The sequence below is a fragment of the Zingiber officinale genome, chromosome 7A, assembly GCF_018446385.1.
Source record: "Zingiber officinale cultivar Zhangliang chromosome 7A, Zo_v1.1, whole genome shotgun sequence".
NCBI classification, from domain to species: Eukaryota; Viridiplantae; Streptophyta; class Magnoliopsida; order Zingiberales; family Zingiberaceae; genus Zingiber; species Zingiber officinale.
This window is the reverse complement of record NC_055998.1, coordinates 124,728,475-124,752,692: the sequence shown is the minus strand read 5'-3', so window position 1 is coordinate 124,752,692 and position 24,218 is coordinate 124,728,475. Positions and strand designations below refer to the sequence as shown.

Sequence of the window (24,218 nt, the reverse complement as noted above, 5' to 3'; positions counted from 1 at the left end):
AGCGCGACGAGCCGCTATTCACCCCCCCTCTAGCGGGCACAAAGGTCCCAACAAGTTTTTCACCGTTGTCTTTTAGTATGTGCCTTTAATAACATAGCATTCAACAACAGTTTTAAACTGCCTATGACAACAATGAAAAATCATTGTTTTTTTTCAGATAAAAAGTAAAAATAATTAATACATAATTTTCCAATATTATAAATCATTCAAAATTCTAAATTTTAAAATAAAATTTAATATATAATTTTTTAACATTTGAAAATAATATCTACAACATTCTAAAGAAATTTTATAAGCAACCATCAAAATGATAACTAACAACACTATTAAAACAAAGGTAGACAATATAACATGAGATTTTCTGCTTAGATGTCGGTGAAGAGGCGACACTGCAGCTCCTAGTGCTCCTCAACTTATTAAAGTCTCTTCATTTTTTTAGTTTTTCGGCGTTCTTCCTAGTACTTTTGAGGGCACCTACTCAAACAAAGACATATATTACAAATTAAAAACCAAATTGTACACCAAATTCTAATTGCACTACTTAAATGTTACATAATCATAAAAACCATTAGATCTAGTCATCTAACAGAAGTGCAAAAAGCGTTATCTATGTAACCTAAATGGTAACCTCTTGAAACAATATGGTGGCTCTTAAATTTCTTATGAAGCAAAATTTTCATTCTAGGTCACTGCATACAAAGCTTCTATTATAAACCATGCAAACATTATTTTTCAGTGATCAAGAAGCATTAAATTCTAAAAGGGGCAATCTAATGTAAAGATTCCCACACACTCCATGTGATGCTGAGGAATAAGTCATACATTAAATTCTAAAAGAGACCATTAAAAGAAAGAATGTCTTAAATAAAAATGAATCCAGAAAGTTACCATATGCTCTGGATTAATCCTTTCAGTTTATATTGATCATGAGCTAAATCATAAGAAGAGAAGTGGAGTGGCATGTTACATTAGTTGACTTTCTAATCTTTAATTTAAGTTTCATCATTTAAAGAAACAAGTCAAATATAGAAGACAAGCAAGAACTACTACACAATCAACGCAAATAATAGAATTATGCACTAAGGTCAAAGAAACTAAAGAAAACAAGCAGAAATTACCCACCTCAAATGTAGACAATGTAGAGTGTCCAAACCGTCTAGTCAGAGGGTTTGTTTCGAACTCAAATCCTACAAACATAGGATACAGAACAAAGCTATGTATTAACATAATTCTAATAATCATAGACAACCTAGGTAGGTTAATCATATGTTCTCCTTTTCTAGTGATTATTTAACCTTCTTACATGTCTTGTAACGAATTCTAAATGGATTGAATAAGGACTTATGATTCATCTAATCAATCTCAGCAAAATTTGTAATGCTGAATTCAGAGCACGGAATGTTACATCAATGGCATTACGTTTTCAGGAATTAATATGACAAAACTAAATTTACATTAGATCCAATCCAAGGAAAGGAATGCAAAGGGCTATGATATCTGGATCTCAAATTTTACCTAATTGATATTTCTTGTTATCAAATCAACTGATTGTTTGCTTAAAATTTAAGAGTTATACAAAATTTCTAACATAATTATGAAACTATCCAAATTCCATGCACAAACACTTATATTATTTTTCCTATACACCTGATGCATGGAAAGTAAGAATACCTTAACCAACTCTCGTAGAGGAATCGAAGGGACCAGGAAGATCCAATCCGTTATTAATAAGTGACCTTTTCATCAAAAGAGAAGAACAACACCATTAGACAACGAAAGGATAAATCCTAACTATCATTTGGATTGATTAATCGATCCCCATTTAGTTATTTGATTAAATTTTACTGTTAGCATGCATGCATCTATGAACTTTAATTCAATTAACTTATTAACCTACCATCCAATTAATCAACTATAATTAACAAAATCAGAACTTTAATTAACATTGTTAATGAAACCGATTACCCAATTTGGCTGCGTTGAGGGCAGGGCGTGCGGACATCGACTGCCTTGAGGGCAAGGGTTGGGTCTCTGTCAGAAGACTGCCAAGGATCTCAAGTCCTTGGCGGCGGGCGGGGCAGTGCCTTGCTTAGGTCACCAAGACGACGACAAATAGAGAAGGGGTTGGGCAAAGACCCCATGTCGGCCGAGGGAGGTGGCAGAGGGCTCGTGCGGTCGGTGACGATGGGAATGTGGTCGGCGTCTTCTGCGTCGGTACACAATGGGGAGGGGGAGACGGAGACGAAAGAGTCCAAAGTAGGGCCGATAGCTTCGAAGTCGCGTGACGGCGGCTTCGAAGTCACGTGAGGGCGGCTTCGAAATCACGAAAGAGAAGAGAGGAAACGGCGGAGGTTAAGGGCAAAAGGAAAAAAACAAATTTTGTAAATCAACATTTCCTTTAAATAAATTACCCAACGGACTTTTTCTCATACCTCGTTAGTTATCTGAATTACTTAGGGGGCGTTTGGTTCTTTCCTAGGAATAGGAATCGGAATGAGAATCATTGTATTGTAGAATGAGAATGGGTATGAGCATGGATATCACTCTTAAAAGTAATATTTGGTTAGTTGCATATTTTCTATCGGAATAAATCAAAATTTCCTTTTTTACCCTTAAAAGAAAATAAGAGAAAAAATTAGCTGTGAGAGAAAGATGAATGTCAGAGAAAAATATGATGAAAGAGAATGATGAGAAAGAAAGTCTCATGAGAGAGAAAGTGTGATGAGAAAGAATGAAGAGAGAGAAAGTGTGATGAAAGAAAATGAGAAAAGAGAGCATGATGAGAGAAGATGAGAGAGAAAATATGATGTGAGAGAAAGTATGATGGGAGAGGATGAAGAGAGAGAAAATGTAATGAGAAAAATGAGGAGAGAGTGTGTGATGAGAGAGATTGAGGAGAGAAAAAATATGGTGAGAGAGAAAGTATGATGAGAGAGAAAGTGTGATGAGAAAAAAAAGAACGGTGAGTGTGATGGGAGAGATTGAAGAGAGAGAAAGTATGATGAGAGAGAAAGTGTGTTGAGGAAAAAAAGAGGAAGTGTGACAAGAGAGATTGAGGAGAGAGAAAGTATGATGAGAGAGAAAGTATGATGAGAGAAAAAGAAGGAAGAGAGTGCGATGGAAGAGATTGAGGAGAGAGAAAGTATGATGAGAGAGAAAGTGTGATGAGAAAAAAAAAAGAGTGTGTGATAGGAGAGATCAAGGAGGGAGAAAGTGTGTGATAAAATGATAAGAGAGAAAATATGATGAGAGAGAACAAGGAGAGAGAAGTGATATGAAAGAAAAAATAAATAAATATATTTTGATATTTAATATTAAGGGAGAAAATTTTAGTTTTAGGTCAAGGGTATTTTTGGAATAAGGGAATATTTTGATTGATGAAAATAGGATAATGGCTCATTGAAGGTGAGGTACATGGGAATGAGTTATTACCCAATTTCAAGGATTCATTCCCTTATTTGTATTCTTATTTCTATAATCCAAACATTAACAATGACAATCAATGATTCTCATTCCCATTCCCCACTCCTATTCCCCTAAATCAAACACCCCCTTATAAATTCATTAAACAAACCCCAAATAAATCTAGAATTTTTTTCTAAAATTTAATAAGTGGTTATATAAATTCATTTTCCAATTATTTATAGATTTATTATTTTATTTTATTTTATTTTTCCCTAAATTCATTGAATTGCCATAGATATAACATCTTAAGAGAGAAAATATTGTCCCCTCGGGGCGGTGTGATGGTTAAGGCATGGGGTGTTGCCACATGAGGTCTTGGGGTCGAAACTCGGCGTGACCGAGCATAACCTCCTCCATGTCTTGGCCATTTGCACTAATGGCTAGTAGCCACCCGTGATTTACCTCCTCTGTGTTGGTCTAGGGACGGGTTGGCGGGGGTGCTGGGACGAGCGAATCGCCTTTTGCCACATAAGAGAGAAAATATCTAGTTATATAAATTTCATTTCATCCATGAAAATGAGATTCTATAAAGAAATTATTATCCATGAAAATGGAAAAATAACTATGTTGGACTATTTTTTAAAAAAAAAAATTCAAAGACAACATCATAATCTTAAACTCCAAAACACACACATAGACAACAATTTAATAAAACTGTTGTTTATTAACATGTAACCAATGTTAATAGACAACGGTTGATTAAAACTGTTGTCGTATGCTAAAAAAAATCTCATAGACAACAGTTTTCAAAAACTGTTGTCTTTGACATACAAAAGATAATGATTTTTTAAAAATCGTTGTCTATTTTTAGAAAAACATGACCAACAACAACGATTTTCAATAAAATTGTTGTTAAATGAAAAATAGACAACAGTTTTTTTTTAAAAACCGTTGTCTTAGGTGTGGTTGAATCTCAAATTTATTGTAGTGAAGGTTAAGTATCTCTGGGTCCGCCCAGGCCTTGCCGACCGGGTGTTCTCAGAGAACCTTATGTTCATTTAGCATTTACCCTGCCGAACACATATCGAGAGCCATATATATAAGGTTAAGTATCTCTGGGACCGTCTGGGTCTTGTCCAGCTGGGTATTCATAAAAAACCTTATGTTTGATCGGTCTTTGCCCAGCCAATCGTATGTTAAGAGTTTTATAGGGTTAATTATCTTTAAACCCACCTGAACTTTGCCTGGTTGAGCGCCCATAGAAATTCTTACCTTTGCCCGACCGATCACATGTTAAGAATTTTATATAAGGTTTAAATACATAGAGCCTGAATCATCCAGCCTAATTCATTTTATATAAGGTTTAAATACATAGAGCCTGAATCGTCCAGCCTAATTCTTCTAATTCCAACTGAGCATTAACTACTTAGCGACCTATTTTTTTATTTTTCTCATAGGGCCTTTGAGCCCTTATATCTTATCAGACTTACAACCGATCGGCCCTATATAAATATTCTACTTTGGAACTACATGAACAAAATTTAAGAATTCAGAGACCAAATATATAGCGACGACCAAAAACAGATTAATCAGCAATCTATCCATGCATTAGATAGTCGTCGTGGTGATTAAGGCCAAGCATAATTAAGTAGATAAGGAAGAAAATTAAAAGATGAGAAGAAAGAAGGAATTGGAGAGTCCACGGCGAAAGTTACATGTGGCCTACTGAGGTTGAGTTGTTCATTTGGAATTAATGTGTAAATAATAATATGATAATGACCCAAAAGGTTGACCTATCTATATATATATATATATATATATATATAATCTATAGAAATTTTATTTTACACAACCTTATATGGGTGACTTTAGACCACAACCTATGTGGCCATCTAATACGGCTTTAATTTAAATATTTTAATCTTTCATCTATATGTAATAATTCCCTTTTCTTTCTTATATATAAAGTATAAAGTGATGCTAATTTCTAGAAATAAATACTAATATTAGAGCTTATCTTTAAAGATTAACTCTAATGTGTTGGTCTTTAAAGACCAACACTAGTATTAGGCCGGGATAACTCTCGGAGTCCATGTCCATACCAACCCAAGCGCCTGGACTAGTCTAGGCACCTGGGCAAGGATAACATATTATCATCAAGCCCTTGAAGAGCCATTGCAAAGCATAAGATGCACCGCTAAGGGCATCAGGACTTACTCCAAGCGCCCGGAGCTGCCACGTCAGCCAACGGACAAATTTGACCAGTAAACTATTGATCCTGTCTGAAATCTGCGAAGATGAGCACTGACTTTGATAAATGACGATGGCCTCCGATGAAAATGAATTTTGAATATATAAAGAAACTCCTCAACACTCCTGCGCACAGTGAGACGAGCCAACAAAGCGTTAATGACCTAAGACCGGGGTGGGGATCCCTGGCTAGACTCTCCGATGCTTAAGTCAGTTCTTCTCACAGGTGGAAGAAGAAGAACAGTAACTGAAATGAAAACAGAGTTTAGATGCCAGAATTTGAGTACCTTGCCAACGGAGAGGATTCCCCTTTTTATACTACCTCACGTGACCTCCGTAGTCGTGAAGTGGTCCCCAGTTCATTAGGATTTGTTAGGAGATGAAGTCATCTTCTATACTTCGTACAATAATCCGTTAAGGAATGTTTTATGTACCCCAGATGTACCCATTTTATCGTTTATAACTTATATTTATAATGGGAGCACGTCATTATAATTGAAAAAGCTTCTAGAAGATATTTTCTGTCAAATATTCTGTTAAGCATGTCTTGGCCGATCGTTCAAACTGGTCATATACTGTTAAGAATACCTCTTGTTGAATATGTCTCGGTCGGTCGTTCAAGCCGACCGTATATACTGTTAAGAATGCTTCCTGTTGAATATGTCTTGGCCGGTCATTCAAGCCGACCATATATACTGTTAAGAATACTTCCTGTTAAATATGTCTCGACCGATCATTCAAGCCGGGCATATATACTGTTAAGAATGCTTCCTGTTGAATATGTCTCGACCGATAGTTCAAGCCGACTGTATATACTATTAAGAATGTTTCCTGTTGAATATGTCTCAGTCAATTGCTCAAGCAGACCATATATTAGGAATGTATTATAAGATTAAGTAACTTTATACTCGGGCGGGCCTTGCCCGGCCGAGCATACATGAGCGCGGAGGCGCTCACTCGGCCTGTGATCGACCGATAATATGCTAAGAATCTTATATAAGGCTAAATGTCTTTATACTCGGGCGGACTTTGCTCGGTCGAGCATACATGAGCGTGGGGATGCTCGCTAGGCTTGCGATCGGCCGACAATATGCTAAGAATCTTATATAAGGTAAAATGCTTTTATGCTCGAGCGGGCTTTGCCCGGCCGAGCATATATGAGCATGTGGGTACTCGCTCGGTCTGTAGTCGGTCGATAATATGTTGAGAATATTATATAAGGCTAAATGCCTTTATGCTCGGGTGGGCTTTGTCCGGTCGAGCATACATGAGCGCAGACGCACTCGCTCGACCTGGGTCGGCCGGTGATATGCTGAGAATATTATATAAGGCTAATGTCCTTATGCTCGGGCGGGTCTTGCATGGCCGAGCATACATGAGCGCGAGGGTGCTCGCTCGGCCTGTGATCAGCCGGCAATATGTTGAGAATCTTATATAAGGATAAATGCCTTTATACTCGGGTGTATTTTGAGTTTTCATGATTTTTAGAATTTTGTAGAATTTCTAGGGCATTTCTGAATTTCGCTAAAATTGGATTTCAGGAAAACAGAAATCCAATCGATCCGCCCGTCGATTGGAAGACCTCAATCAATCAACCGATCAATTGAGAATGCATTTTTCGCGACCAGAACGTCGCGAAATCGATTAGCTGATTGATTGACCCAAGCTAGATTGATCAGCTAATCGACTCAAGGGTAATTTCCACGAACAGAAGCTCGCGGAATCGATCAGGCGATCGATTGGAATGATTTTAATCGATTGAAAATGCTGATTTTAGCTAGGAAAGCCAGATTTCAACATTTTAAATAATTTTTAGTCTAGGTAACCATTCCTAACCCCTTGAAACACTTTTGTATACATTTAGGGGGAGTTTTCATGATGAAAACAGGAATGAATTGGTTAAGAAGACTAAGTTAAAGTTTAGGTGAGGTTTGGTTTCAATATTGAATTTTTAAACCTCAAAACCTCTAAATTTGGGTTTTCTAAAGATTTAGGGATTCTAAGTCATTGTTAGTGCAATGACAGAAGTTACGATCATGTCTTTATGAGAAGTTACTTTTTAAGGACATGAAAATTAATTTTTCATACACCTTGGAAGATGGTTAACCTTCTTTAGCGTAAATGCTCAAGGATGAAGGGTAGGAGACCTTCATTGTGTTTGTGAAGAGGTTAATGCTCAAGGATGAGCATTGCAGATAATCAAGGATATGAGACCTTCATTATGGTGTTGTACACAACAAGTGAAGTTATGAACAATGTTGGGTAACTCTTCAGGGGAGAGTTTTTGATGTGTGACAATAGGGGGGAGAATGTAGGGTTTAAGTTAGGCATGAAAGAAAGTTGAGGCTATGGGATTAGCCTAACTTAAAGGTATTGTCAAACATCAAAAAGGGGAAGATTGTTGGTGCAATATCCCTAGGTCAAGGTTGACCTGGTTGACTAAGCTTGAGTCTTGATATTTGAGTTTCGATATTTGATAATACATGGAGATTGCAGATGCAATCATCCGTTTGGGGAGATTGTTGATACAATTCCCCTCTGGTCAAGGTTGACCAATTAGATGTGAAGAAGAGTCAAGTAGGTCAAAGAGTTGACTGTATATTTGATTAGGAAATTCCTAACTGGAGGTTAGACAGTTGAAAGTCCTGGTGAGTGAAGCCAGACAGTTGGGAAATCCTGGTGAGTGAAGTTAGGTGAAAAACCTAGTTAGTGAAGCTAGGTGAAAGTCTTGGTGAGTGAAGCCAGGCAGGCGAAAGCCCCAATGAGTGAAGTCGGTCAGTAAGAAAATCTTGGTAAGTGAAGCCAAGTGAAAATACTAGTAAGTGAAGCTAGGTGAAAGTCCTGGTAAGTAAAGCCAGGCAGATGGGAAGTCCTAGTGAGTGAAGCTAGGCAGATGGAAAGACTTGGTGAGTGAAGTCAGACACGTGGAAATCCAGGTGGCTTAAGGTTGACCGGACATCTGGCATTGAGAATTCCAGGTAGGTCAAAGGATTGACCGGATACTTGACACAAGGAAATCCAGATGGGTCAAGGGTGATCGGACATCTGGTGGAAAGAAGTCCAAGTGAGTTATAAAGGATCAGACACTTGGCACGAGACGGTAAATCTAAATGGGCCAAGGAGGACCGCACTTGGTGATCAGAAGTCCAACGAGAAGTTAGGAAAGAGAAAATCCAGATGGGTTAAAAGTTGACCGAACACTTAGCGGTCGTAAGTCCAATAGGGAGTTGACATGAAACTAGGAAGTTCGGACGTAGTAAACTTCCGAAGGCCATAACTTTTGACTCGAATATCGAAATGAGGTGATCTCTGATGCGAAACGAAGCTTGTTTCAAGATCTATACATTTTTCTACTTACTAATCAATTGGGCAATCGATTGGGGGGGGGGGGGGGTCAATTGATAAGCCAATCAATTAGTTGACGTGATTTAGTGCAAAAACTATCTTGACCGATTGGGTAATCGATCAAAACTTTCCCAATCGATTAGTCAATCGATTGGGAGAGTTCCTGAGTGAACAGTAAGCTTCTGAATCAATCAATTGATCAATTGAAAGCTACCAATCGATTAATCGATCGATTGGGCTCAGTTTTTCTCGCGAGAACGTGAGGCAGAAGGAATCGATTGGTCAATCGATTCCAGATTTTCTCTAAAGAGCACAAAGGCACTCTGAATCAATTGGCCGATCGATTCAAAGCCTCCCCAATCCATTGAGAGTCATTCAATCGATTGGGATCCGACCGTTGCGCAGGTTATAGCCGTTGGCGAGCGTTCTCCCCAGCAACTACAGTGTGATCTCAACGATGATTCACGAGCTTCTCCACACTTTCACAGCCAGTTCTTAAAGGCTCTTGGAGACAAGTGTAGTTACACTTCCAAGGTTCAAGAGGCAACAACAAGCAACAAGTAAGCAAAAAGACAGAGTTTCCATTAGTATCTTTTGTATTTTCTTCTCGTGGGTGTTGTATATTGTTTTGTTTTGTGAGTTTGTACGAGGCTTCTCCGCCTCCGACTGCAACCGAGAATGAGTGTTTTTATTAGTAGAGAGTGTATCATGTGTGGATCCTTGGATTAGTCACCTCTTCTTGAGGTGGATACCAAGTAAATCCTTTGTGTTAGCGTTGTTCATTCCGTTGCATATCATCATCAAAGAAGCAAGCAATCAAGCGCGATGAGCTATCCCCCCCCCCCCCAGCATATTTCGACCTTAACAAAGAGTTAATCAACACTTAATGAAGAAGTCTTGACAGGTCAAGGTTGACTGGATGCTAGACAACGAAAAGTCTCAATAGGTCATGGTTGATCGTATGTTGGACAAGGGAACTCTAAACTTGAATTTTGAGTGTTAGGTTTGGGAATTGATTAGCTAATCGATTGGGGCAGATCCAATTGATTAGAGCAATCAATTAAGCTCAGTAAATCGATTGGTAATCGATTGGTAATCGATTGGGAGTTGTTTCTCATGTGAGAATAAGGCTAGGAATCGATTGGCCTAATAGATTAAGTCTTCCCTAATTAATTGGTTTAATCGATTGGGGGGCATTTGTCGCAAGAGCATAAGAGGTGCATAATCGATTGGGCTAATCAATTATGCATATATTAATCGGTTGCTTAATCAATTAGGAACATATTCTCACGAAGCACAAAAGGTTGGAGAATCAATTGGCTAATCGATTAGTGTCTTTCCCGTGAAGAACAGAAGCTTAGGAAATCGATTAAACACTTTTAAATAGATTGGAATGGTTCACCAATCAATTAAGGGTTTAAAAGAGCCATTCTAAGTGTTCTTGTACTTTTCAAGCATCAAGAAGTCATTCCAAGTAAGCAAAGCAAGGTTTATTATTGTAATCGTTTTCGATTTCTTGTGTAATCTAGTTTGCATTCATTGTATTCAAGCTTGTTCGAGACTTCTCTACCTCTGGAAAGGAGAAATATATGATGCATCCGTGAGTGAGGAGAGTAGACCTTGAATTAGTCATGTCAAGAAGATTGATATCAAGTAAAATCTAGTTGTTAGCATTGATGAGTCTTTGTTTCAAGACATCCATCGTAAATCATCAAAAAAAAAAAAAAAAAAAAACGAAAAAATTATTTAACCCTAACTCTTATGTGTCCTAAGGTATTTTGGACCTTTGGCCCAATTAATAAAGATGGATGATCTGACCTCATAAATTAGTCACTAGACAAATTTAAATGTACAAACAGTTTGTCGCCCAATAATATAATGTTCTAGATTTTTTTATTTTATATTAGAGAAAAATACCCTATAATATATAGTAATTAGAATTCAAATTATAAATGTTTAGAAAAGTACTTGAATATCTCATCATTGCATCATGGCCAAAAGTAATAATCAAAGTTTTTTTTTTCTAATGATCATGGTATTTAATTTTTTAAAACAACTATTCCAAAAGATAGTTTCATAGAAATTTTTTATTCCTTATGAATAAATTAAAAAATCCTTATAAAGAGCGAGGGCCTAATACTCATTTAAATAATCAGCTTTCTTAAATTTATCAGGATCATATCTACCATTCAAATCTTAAATACTTGGTTAATTATTCAGAGAGCGAGGGTCTAACCGCTGCACCGCAGTCCAAAGATTGTGAACTATGTAAACCGACTTGTTAACATGTCAATTTCTTTATTTTGATGAGCCAACCAAATGCCGAGGATATTCAAGTTATTTTATATCTTTTATAAATTCAAAACATATTTCTTATACCTTTCAATGATGTATGCGGACATGATCATCGTATATATATACCTTCCAAAGAAAGAGAAGGGGGCGAAAATGAAGTGAGATGGTACGAACGGAGCGGGACTCAGCGGCAAGGATTCGGTGCGATCCGCGGGCCCCACCGATCTCCTCATGGTGATCGGCCGTCCATCTTGGCCTCGTAACTCGTGCTGTGTCCGCGCGTAAAAAATACAAAAAGGAATGGGCTCGCTCGTACTCCTACCTCCCTCCCTCGCGTAATCATTTCGAGACATGCATTTCCCCACCGGGCCCACCATCCCATCGCCTCCCACGTAAACTGATAGTTTTGCACTAAAACCCCCAACATCAAATCAAATTCCATCCAAAACGCCATCTTGAATTTACTATTTTAAGCCCTTATTAGTTATATTATCTCAAAAGAATTTTGACTAAAAATATTTTAAAAATTGATCAAAATTATTAAATAATAGTAGAGTAGTTTTAATTAAGTTAAAATAATTTTGATTGGTATTCAGGTAGAAAATAAAGAAGAGAGAACATCTAAAATAAAGAAAAATTCATCTAATTTACTAAGAGATTTTGTTAATAATACAGCTATATATATATATATATATATATATATATATATATATATATATATATATATATATATTTATTTATTTATTTATTTGTTATCCTGCGCGACGTCACATTGCACGACTATGCGCGTCGCGCATGATAACAACTGTTTTTATTTTTTTTAAATTTATGAATTAAAAAATAATTGAAAAAAAATAAAAAATAAAATATTTTTTTAAAGAGTTTATTAGGAAAGATTAAAATTAATAAGAATAAAATGCTGATATAATAAACTAAGATCTATAAATACTAAATATATTAAAATTATCCTAAATATCATAAAATATAAATTATGAAAAATATTAATAAAATCTTCAGAGGCTCAATTGAGAGGACGGAGAAATTGAATTTAAAAACTAACTATTATGAGTACCCTTATAATAAATATAAATTTTTAATTCTATGCACGTGAGATTCACTGGAACATGATTCTGAGTCCCAAAATAAAAGTTATACTCCTTTAAAATTTGAGTTGATCCTACATTAGATATTGAAATTGTATTAATCAACATTAGAGTAGTTTTAATGAAGTTAAAATAGTTTGGGTGAATTTAAGGAATGTAATCAAGCTAAGTCAAGCCGAACAATAAGAAGCTCGAGCTCAATACCCAAATTTAATCTCGACTCGAGTTTGATTCAAACTTTAATTCTCAAGCTCGAACTTGATTTGTAATGAAATTAAATAGATAGTGAACAGCTTGAACTCGATCTGTTAGAAATGATTCGTTTAAAAGTTAAACAACCTTAATTCGAGCTCGATTCAAAAATAACTCATTTAAAAGTTAAACGAGCTTTTATATACTCACACGTCGTTGTTGCCTTGAGCGCCCAATTTGAGTGTCCAGCATGGTCAACAACTACGCATATTTTTTTTTTTATAACATTAAGTGCAACAAAATTTTCAAAACAAGCAACCACAAGTATATATATATAACCCAACTTCTAAATCTTAAAAATAAAAACATTTATTAGCAAAACTGGGAGCTTAAAAAAATAAACAAAAAAAACGTTGTTGTCACCCACACTGGACACCCAAATTGGCCGCTCAGGGGTATATATGAGATTTGATATATCATACCCCTTATGTCGCACATCTCGTGAGTCCAATTCTTAAATCATAAAAACAAAATATAATTAGCAAAATCGATTGCTTAAAAAAATAAAAAAAAAATTGTTACGCTCGGCACGCATCGGTGTGCACAACACTAGCGCCCAGTGTAACATATATTTGATATACCATGTCCCTACACTGTAGCCCCCGACACCTGAAAAGAAATTTTATTTTAATTTTTTTATATTTGATATTATAACTCAACCCTTAAATCTAAAGATAAAATCTGATTATAATAACCGATAGTTTAAAATAAATAAATAAAATATGTTATGCTGGGCACGCCGCTAAATAAATATGTTCACGAGCTCACGAATAAAATACTGGTAAACTTGAGCTCAATTCGATAATATTTTCGAACTTAAAATCAAATTTAAGCTAATGAAATTAATTTAAGGGTAATTTTGCATGCAGTCCCCACCCATTAAAATCATTGTTTTCACTCCCCAGTTAAGTATCTTTACCAAATTGTCCATGATACTTTTAGGTACAAAAAATCTAAAAATCAGTATAAATCCTCTTAAATTGAGTATATTAACTTAGAATCTAGTATATTTTCTATCAAATTGAGTACGATTCTAAACCCTAAACCCTAAACCCTAAACCCTAAACCCTAAACCCTAAGCCCTAAACCCTAAACCCTAACCCTAAACCCTAAACCCTAAACCCTAAACCCTAAACCCTAAACCCTAAAAAATAAGAGGAACAATTTTGATAGAAAATATACTCGATTTTTAATATAAAGGACTGACTTTAAGAAAAATTATACTCATTTTTGGACTTTTTGTACTCAATTTTGAAATTTTTGTACTAAAAAAATCTGAGGGGCAATTTAGGTATCAATATTTGCATGAGGGAGTTGAAACAAGTAATACTTTGCATGCAGGGAGTGGAAACAAAGTTTATTGGACATGGGGATTGCATGCAAAGTTAACATTATGATTGAGGATTTTTCTCTAATTTACCGTTAATTTAATCAAACGAATTCAAATAATTTTTATTTTAAATTAAGACTTGAATAACTCACATGTAACTTAACTCGTTTACCCCCTAAGGTAAATATAAAAGTTTTTTATTTTTGATATTGTTTAAAAAAAGGTGCATCCTAGTTTTTAAAATATCGAAATAATAATATCTTATTTTATTTTTTTTCATGCAAATATTATTTTGCTAATAACTTTGACTAAAATTATTACAAAGTAAAAAAAAATTACTTGAAATGCAGTTATATTAAAATATTTTTCCACTTAATTAAAATTGTTCTAACTTCGTTAAAATCATTAATATTAAAATAATTTTAATTATTAAAGTAATTTTTGATTAAAAACTATTATTAGAATATTATTTGTAAAAAAATAAAGTGACTTATTTTGATTTTCACCCTTTAAGTTTTTGTGTCTGCCACATGAGGCCCTATATTAACAGATGTAATAATTGCAGAGGGGTATACGTGTGCATATAAATATATCGCTTTCCTGGCTCCCGTTCTTTCTTCTACAACGATTGGACGATGCTCTGCTGCTGCGTCTCCCTCTTTCACACTCTCATCATCGTCTTCGTTTTCGTCTTCGCCAGCTCTCCAAGTTCCAAGAAAAAGGAGTTCCAGGGAAAGAGAAGGATCTCGAAGCCGAGGAGAACTCCTCTAAATTAATCCATCGTTTCTCTCTCTTCTTCTTCTTCTTCCTCGCCTTCGCCGTCTCTGCTTTTTTGATCTTTATCCGTATCTTGAGCTGTCGGATCCAGAGGGACGTCGGCGATCATGGTATGCTCCACGACGCCATGATCCCCGATCTCGACCTCCTCCGCCGGCACCGCTTCGGATCTGCTGGGCTCCTGTTGCGCCGAGGCCGCCCCCATTTCCATGACCTGGAAGGCCCATTGAAACCTAACCCCTGCTCCATGGCCGAAGATGACGAGCCCTCCCCTGCTCCGAAGGACGGCCGTCGAGAAGATGACGGTGAAGCCGCCGCCGATTGGCTTCGATTGGCTCTCGCGCCTCCACTTCCCCATCTTCCTTCTTCCTCCTCCGCCTCCTCCTCATCGGTCCCGTTCACACCTTTCCCCTCGGCGTGGCCAGTCAACCGCGCCATCGGCTTCCGCGAGGCACCGTCGGCGGAAATGGCGGTGGAGATGGTGCCGTGGATAGGGGTGCGCCACCATCGTCGCGAGCCGCCGCCTTATTGGGGGCGATTTTGGAATGTCGGGGAACCAAATCTCGCCATCGGTGGCGGTTCCGCACTAATGCTTCCACCTGAGTTCGTGTCGCGGCAGTTCCTGCACTCGATGCCGATCCCCGCGATGGTTCCACGGCTCGATGTGAGGATGGTTAGCCCGCCGAGGAGACTGCAATCGACCGTTTGGGTGACGCTTCAGGCGTTGAGAAACCAGTAGGTCATGCATTTTTAACATTTAGGCTTCTTTCTTCACCCATGATTTAGTTTGTTACACGAAGAAATTGGCAGATAGAAAACCGTTCTTCTGCTTTGTTTTCATCTGCTCCATTTTTGTCTTTTTGTTATCGTGCCGTTAACAACATTTTGCAAGCTAATATTTTTTTTTTTCCTTTTTCCTTTTTCGTTTTTCTCATTCTGGAATTTCTGCAGAACGAGGGTGCCCCTTTTGCCTCAGATACCAAGAAGCTACTTGAGGATCAAGTACTACAACTTCTCTCAGCATGATTATTTCCTATTTCAGCTGGTTTCGTGTTGTTTTAGTCTTTTAGATGCTATATTTGGAGGACATGATTGTTTCGAGAGGAGAGAACAGTGATAATATTATGATGTTTGTTATAGCTTTTGGCTTCTCATTCTTCATAACTTAATTACTGCAGAGATGGAAGGATGACAATTAGGTTGCTGATTAAGTACTTGGTGAACAAGCTGGGTTTGGAGGATGAATCTGAGGTAAAGATACTAACAACTCTGTGCACTCCCATAATCATAACTGTTGCTGTGTGTGTGCCCGCGCGCGTGTGTATATTCTACAAATTGAATTTCTGGAATTCAAATCTTATGGTAAATTGTATAGACTTACTTGGCAGTTATCACTACAAGAAATTTAACCTTCAAGAGGCAGGTTCATTTGTGTGAACATCCTTTCTTTACTGAATGTATGATCTCCCATGGTTGGTTGTGGGATAGTGAAAGGAACCTCTGATCTGAATACGGTACTAGAAAATGATGTGGGAATCCCACCAAGTTAGTACATTATTTTAGGTGAAAGGAGATGTCTCCTTGGCAAATCATATACTCACTATGAAAAGGGTTTCCTAAGAGTTACTTTGGTCCATCTTAATGCTTAATGAGCATTTGATGGAATTAATAAGATAGTTGCCTATAGTAGGCATTTAAGCCATTATGGAAAAAAGATATTTTCTATATTTAGCTAGGCTTGGCCTGCCGGAGAGGCTTAAACATCACATGTATATAATAATTATATATAAAACTTTGGATGCGTACCAAAAGAAAGAAAAATTACTTTGCATGCCATGCTTTTATTAAGCATAAAGGGAATGCCTGGAATAGTCTTGGAAACTAGCTATATGACTTGCAATATCTCATTCACAAAGTTAGCGTTGCCTTTCAAATTCATTGTTGTGACAACCCTAATGGCCATGTTTCACCTACCTTCATTGAAAGGTATGTGCAATGGAAATGTATATGAAACCAACTAATTAAAGAGTAGTTGGAGTTGCACGGAAGGCACCTTTGCTTGATAATCTAGATTATGTTTTGCAAACTGAGTAGGAAAAAATATACATATATTATTACGGATCTTAATAGATTCCTTCATTTAAATTCAAATTTTGTTTCATAAAATATCCGTACGTAGTATATTCTGGAAAAAGAAATTAAGTTATGGTGTCAACCTCAGTTGTGGTTGGCATGAGACTCATTATAATAGATATACAAGTCCAATACAGGTCTAGACTTTCAGTTGTTAAACCATTTTCCATGTTGCTGTGTCCATAAATTTTTTCTGGCTTTCCTGTTCAAAATATGCTTGCTCAACAATTATACAACACTAAAATTAACTTTTATAAAAACAACTAGAAAGAGTTATAGTATCATAGATTAGCGAGGAACTTGAAATATTTTGTTGGTATACTTTTACCAAGTCTACTCATTAGTTCCTTGTCAAACAAATCGCATCACTACTCATTGTTTAAAACTTTTGATGGAGACTTACTGTCCGCTTTTTGGATCTTGAGATGGCATTGGATCTCGTTTGTTGCGAGATATAGACAGCCGTAGATATTGTGTCTTATTACTAATTAATTTGCATGACTTTACGATAACTTTACTGTGTTATTGATTCATTATCAACCCTCTTTGGTTGGCTTAATTTATTATCCACAAGGATCTTCCTAAAGCAGTATTTTCCTTTTTACTATTTTCAACTATTTTATTGATCATCTGCATGTGTTAAAACTTAATTAATCGTTGAATGTCGTTAATTACTTGGTTCATGCATGAAGGTTCTCTTTGTATATGAATGCATATGGTGTATGTAACACGCCCTAATTAATTAGGGAGGAAGAGAGTCATCTTAGTTGTCTAACAGTGCTATCTTAGATGAGCTTCTAGCTATTATATGGCATATAATCACACCGCACTAATTAACCGATCTTAGTGGCTCGTCATGCTTTCGCTAGGCTGTCCTCATTCTACATATATGCGATCTGTTAATTAGGTCCTACAGTGTGCTATAAAGGTTATAACTTTCGTTAAGGGGAGGCATCAAGGGGCTTAAGTGGTGCACTTAATTGGTGGGAATGAATGGGAGAGAGGCCCCATACAACCAATACAAATAAAGATGATATAGGCCTTGGAGTGAAGGGGAATGTATGGACTGGAACTAGAGGTTGAGGTTGCAAAAAGAATCATTAAACCTAGTGGCATGGGGAAGGAGAAACATGGACAGACCTAGAAAAAAGAAGGCAGGCCATGGACCACTTCCTCATTATCTTCATCTCATCCGCCAATCATGGTTTATATATTTCCTTGTCTCACTCGCTACTCGTCCATGAAAGAATTATTATTATTATTATTATTATTATTATTATTATTATTATTATTATTATTGCATATGGAATGAAGAGGGATCCCACCATTGTTCGTGTTAATTTGCTTTTTGAGGATTATTCAATTGAAAGAGAATGTTGACTTGGTTTTGCTTCAAAGGAAAGGGTGTGTACCGTGGCGTGGGGTGTCTTGTACAGAAAGGACACGAACACAACGTGAGGAGACGTGCATGTAATTTTATTATCATGTACCCGTCGTTGGAGAGAGAGAGGGGGGGAGGAGAGAGTGAGAGAGGATAGGATAAAATAATCCAACAGCTTCGTCGGCGTGCGTTTGGGATCAGCCAAAATGATTCTCCTAAACTTAAATATTTAATGCTCTCTTTACCTGCCACCAAAGATAGAAAATGGAAGCTGTCGATCTCAACATGGATTCCCACAAACTTCGACCTGCTGATCAGTGATGATCTCGTGAGCTTCGCAAACTCCGATTTTTGCCCCATTATTTTGTATTTTACTCATGTAAACACGGCCTAAGGAAAAGTTCATTCGTAATTCACTTAAGATCAAAAGTTCCATAGCTTTGTAATTGTCATTTCTAATTAGATTTCATGTGATTATTACTCAATGGAATTTGTATTTAAAATTTTTTACATAAGATTGGCTAAACTCTTGCACGTTGGCATGCTAGCAACATGGTGATCTGTTGTTAATATATATATTGTTCTTGTCAATTCGTTGCTCTATTCAACTAATGCATTTATGTTTATACGATCTTAATGAAAGGTTGATGTACATTGCTAACTTAAGCAGGTGGAGATGACATGCCGAGGCCAAACCCTTCTTCCTTCCTTGTCGTTGGTGCATGTTCGAGACCACGTGTGGTGCAGCTCGAGGGAGCCATCGCCAGTGAGGCTAGTGCAGAATTCGCCCACCGGCATCGATCACATCATGATGATACACTACGGTAGAACAAGCCCACCACCCTCTCATGTATGATTTAATTCTGATTCCTCCTACTCCACCCTAAATTTTGGATCACTCTTCGTGACCATCTTTTGTTTTTGGTCGTCATTCATTCAGAGCAAACGCTTCGAAGTGCTAATCCTTTTTATAAGGAGGTAAAAAAGCAAACCTGTGTATTTGTGCTTCCAAGCTATGCATCTTCTTCTTCATCCATCTGCTTTGACTTCACTTCTTAATTTTATTTTTACTAACTCTGTTCCTCACTTGAAATTCTACCTGTTTGTTCTATATATTCCAAGTGCCTCCAGTTAGCATGTCATTAAGATTATAATAGACCTTACTAGTTTAAATAGAATTCCACCAAGTAATATTTGCCAGCAATTTGAATTTGATATATGTAGGATTGAATTCGACGTTAGAGGTGGGATGTATAGCCTTATGAATTTTACCAAATGAAATAACTTTGTTAAAATAAGAAAATTAATTTATTAGCTCAGTTTATCAAATAGAGTATAAATCGACAGTAATTAAAATAAAATGACTTGTGTTTTAAAAGGTAGAGAAATTTTAGGGAAACATTGAAGCGTGAGTTTGTAGTGTCATAGCACAGAAAGCTTAAGAATACTAGAACACGAGATTGAATAAAAGATTGAGTGAATTAGATTGAGGTTCTTTATATATATATCATCTTCTATTGTTGACGTGGCAAGTCTCGGTTAATTGGAGCATCCTTGATTATCTGAATCCGGTTGACGTGGTTGTAATTTTTATTCGTTAGACAATGATAATCACGTTTTTCAATTGACTAAAAGTCTTCAAGTAGTTTAGAGAGGGATAAATTTGATCTTGACATGACTTATCCTAGGGGTGTCAAAAATGAACTTGACAATTTGACTCAAGTAGTTTAGAGAGGGATAAATTTGATCTTGACATGACTTATCCTAGGGGTGTCAAAAATGAACTTGACAATTTGATTTGAGTCGGCTTGAAAAATATCGAATTAGGGTTAAGGGTTTTCAGGTTCAAATTAGAGTGTTTTCGGGTGTGTTACAATCGGATTTTGATTTGACTTGGCATTTAAGATTTGTGAATTTTTTTAGGATTAAATGAAATTTTATTTTTAAAATTAAGATATTTTTTATGTATATCAATATAAGGTTAGTATGATAATAATAAAATGTTGAGATAAAAATAAAAAATTATAAAAAAATAATAAAAAAAAAAGTCATTTTTAATCGGGTTATTTGGGTTATCCAGGTTCGAGTTTAGGGTTTTGGTTGTGTTCGAATTTGGGTTGGAATTTTTTTATAAAATCTTTGTTTCAACTGGATCTGAACCGACCCAACTCATCTAAATTGGCACCCTTAACTCGCACAAATCGCTAGATAATATCATTTCTCAATCGCTTAGAAGCTGTTCCGGTTGCTCGTATGCTCTGGTCACCTTGACCCTGATATGGTTGACTGGATTCTTTAATTTTCCTCACCGAGAGTTTTCACCTTGACCCCAGAATCCCTCTGGTCACTTGGAACTATCAAACAATGTTTCCCTACAATTGTTATGCGTAATGAGTATGATAGAAAATATAAAATTACTTGTACTTACATCTAGTCTAGATGTTCAGCTTACAACTAACTCATCTATACTGAAGTGTCAAGTTACATCTCGTAGTTGATTCCCACTTGGACTTGTTTGTCGAGCTACGGCTCGTAGCTTACTCCATTTCGTCTTGTCTATCAAGCTTTAGGCTTTAGCTCTCAGCTTACTCCACTTGGTTTTGTCTGCCAAGCTTCGGCTTCTAGTTTACTCCACTTAGATTTGTTTGCTAAGCCTTCAACTTCTAGCTGACTCTAATTGGACTTGATTCACCTAGTTTCCCAACTAGAACTTTTTTCCTTAGTTTTTAACCAAGAATTAGCTCTTGTCTGACTTTCAATCATGACTTCAAATACTTAGCTTTACTAGGACTTAGTTACTGTCTGGTTCCTAATTAGGATTTCATCATTAGCCAAATAACCTACTCTGCTGCTCATGCACACTTGACATAACTTGTTAGATTATATAACAAATCTAATTTTAACTTTAGTCATATATCAAAATTTAAAATTAAAAGTTATCCTCTCAGTATCAACAATCTCTTTTTTTGTTGATAAATTAAATTAAAGTTAGTAAATAATAATCAAAAAAGAAGTTTTAGAATTTATATCCAATGTATAAAGTAAATATAATTAATGAAGTCATTCATGAATATATTAATTAAGACGTACCTCCCCTTAATTATTGCTCCTCTTAATCATATCAGATTAATTATTGCTCCTCTTAATCATATCAGATTTGTTTAAATTAAGAAGTTAAAAGATAAATTAAAAGAAAAAAATCTTGATTTTAACCCTTGTTTTATCTCTCCCTTTTCCCTTCACTTTAACCCTTGTTTTTACCTCTCTTTTCCTTTTTCATACGTCAAAATAAATTAATTTGGAAATAAACAATAATAAAAACGTCGATCAAGGCATATAATCAAGTGTAATAACATAAGATTAAATAAATTAAGTAGATACATAAATTACAAAGAGATAAGTCAACCGTAAAAGAGAAAATAAGATAAATCACAGTAAAAAATTAACCAAAAAAAAAGTAAACCGTAAGTCAAACTAAAGTCAAGCATAATCAAGAGTAGAGTTACAAATAAGTCTAGTCATATACAAATCCAAGAATAACTAATGCTCATCCAGAGAGAACTAGCATCAAATCTAGTAAGAGGGAGGAGGAGGTCAACTTGTGAAGTGGACACGCATCGTGTTCATCATCTCGTATATGTCGACCCTCATATCTTGAAGCTCATGAGTAAAAGTATCTTTGAGTTTAGTCATCTAATTTTTTAGGGTGTATTTGATTGAGGATTATTCTTGATAACTTTAGTTATTCATCCAAGATTATTAACAAAAATTCTGTTTGGTTTAGATAATCGATGATTCTCGAGTAATGTTTCATGCCCGACACGTCAGAAAAAGGACATGCAATCAGGAATCGAAAAACCTCGGAAAACTGAGATTTTTCTTGATTCAGGGTTTAACGATTTTTTTTACCCAAAATACCCTTGGATAAGAGAAAAATATGACAAAAAAGGAAAACATAAAAAAAATAAAAAATTGAAAAAAAATGTAAAAAAAAAGTAAAACCCCATAAAAATAATAAAAAAATAAAAAATTGTAAAAAAACATTTAAAAATAGAAAAAACATTAAAACAAATTTAAAATGAGAAAAAAACATAAAAAATTTATAAAAAAATAGGAAAACGTAAAAAAATAAAAAATAATTAAAAAAGTAAAAAATAATAAAAAAAATGTTTAAAAAAACATAAAAATAAAAAATGTAAAAAAACATTAAAAATTTTTTTAAAACAAAAAAAAATAAAAAAAGTAAAAAAAACTTTAAAAAATCAAAAATAAAAAAACAAACATAATAAAAAAATAAAGAAAAACGTAAAAATATAGTAAAATATAGTTGAGTTTAAATAATAATATGGTAATTTATCAAAAGACATAGGTAGAGATTTAAATTTACCAAAATGCGTATACTAGTTTGGTATTTACTAAAGAACGTATTTTTTTAAGTGCATTTCCTATTTTACCCTCCTGACAATTTGACTTTTCTAGCATTTTCTTTTCTTCACTATATTTCTCTCTCTTCTCTTTTTTTATCAGCAGAACATATGGACAACATTAGTCAATTTTTTCATAACATTTTAATACATTTGAAGAAGCAAAAATAAATAACGAATAGCATATTTGAACTTCTTGCAATTTCATAAATCCACTGGAACTAAAATGAGTGCAATCAGAGCTCTCTAGGGCGATTAGTGTGTTTCGATCAAAACCCACTGATGGACTTAGAGAGCTCCGATTGCACCCATTTCAGTTTCTATGGATTTCTAAAATTACAAGGAGTTCAAATATGATGTCCATTATTTATTTTGGCTTTTCATAGATGTTAACGTGCAAAATCAAAGAATCAGCAAAAAAGCCCACGTTGGGCCTGATATGGAATCATATCAGGCCCAACGTGGGCTTTTTTATCGATTCTTTGATTTTATATATTAATATCTATTAAAAGCCGAAATAGATAATGGACATCATATTTGAACTCCTTGCAATATCAGAAATCCATAGGAACTGAAATGGGTTCAATCGTCCGATTGAATCCATTTCAGTTCCTATTGATTTCTGATGTTGCAAGGAGTTCAAATTTGGTGTCTCTTATTTATTTCGACTTTTCATAGTTGTTAACATGTAAAATCAAAGAATCGGTAAAAAATTACACGTTGGGCCTGATATAAACTCATATCAGGCCCAACGTGGACATGATATGATTCCATAGCAGACCCAATTTTCATGTTGCAAAAATTTAATCTTTTTATTGTTATAGATTTCAGTTATGTTTCCTTCCGCACAGGAAAATATTGGTATGTAAGATTCATATGTTTCATTCTGAATGAATTAGTAAGTTCTTGTTAAAGATTAACTAAATTGGTTACATCCTAAACTTTAAAAATGCACTTTGTTGGCCATTCTAAATACCTTCAATTTTGGTAACAAAAAAAGAGAGGGAAAATAAAGCAAAGCTTTGAAAATTTGTGAAAGGTGGTTGCTTGAATTATGTAAGGATCTGACTAACATGCAAGTTTAAACTAATTTACTATCCTCTTGTTTTGTTGGATTAAGCACAGTTAAAATCTCAAATGATTAAATTACACCTGAACGATTAATTATCTAGTCATAACCAAAGTTAGTTATCTGTTTTGCAGCTGTCACAGTCAGAGAAATTACCACAACGACAGCCTTTTCTCATAATCAATCTTTTTATTATTTTTCATATACACAAAGCATGTATAATCTCTAAACTCAATCTATAAAAGGTACATTGAGTATTACCGGGTCACATGTAAACCACGACTATCAGAAAAGACTGTTGAATTTTTGCAACATGGAAGTTGGGCCTGATATGGAATCATATCAGGTCCACGTTGGGCCTGATATGATTCCATATCAGGCCCACGTTGGGCTTGATATGAGTTCATACCAGGCCCAACGTGTAGTTTTTTGTCAATTCTTTGTTTTTGCATGT

General features: G+C 35.5%; 1 protein-coding gene across 1 annotated transcript; it reads left to right on the top strand.

Moving 5' to 3' along the window:
* Positions 1 to 2,139: 2,139 nt before the first annotated feature.
* On the top strand, positions 2,140 to 19,301 carry LOC121999696 (protein LAX PANICLE 2-like). The gene is made up of 5 exons (XM_042554341.1): positions 2,140 to 2,256; positions 14,546 to 15,492; positions 15,709 to 15,759; positions 15,936 to 16,008; positions 18,942 to 19,301. The coding sequence occupies exons 1-5, from the start codon at positions 2,140 to 2,142 to the stop codon at positions 19,125 to 19,127; spliced, it is 1,374 nt and encodes a 457-aa protein (XP_042410275.1). The 3' UTR covers positions 19,128 to 19,301.
* Positions 19,302 to 24,218: the final 4,917 nt, after the last annotated feature.

What these genes read in the sequence shown, in the direction of transcription:
- LOC121999696 (XM_042554341.1), top strand. Translation starts at nt 2,140, where the DNA reads ATGTCGGCCGAGGGAGGTGGCAGAGGGCTCGTGCGGTCGGTGACGATG. An exon ending in AGAAGCTACTTGAGGATCAA is followed by an intron (nt 15,760 to 15,935) that starts GTACTACAACTT and finishes TAATTACTGCAG; the next exon opens with AGATGGAAGGATGACAATTA. An exon ending in GTTTGGAGGATGAATCTGAG is followed by an intron (nt 16,009 to 18,941) that starts GTAAAGATACTA and finishes TAACTTAAGCAG; the next exon opens with GTGGAGATGACATGCCGAGG.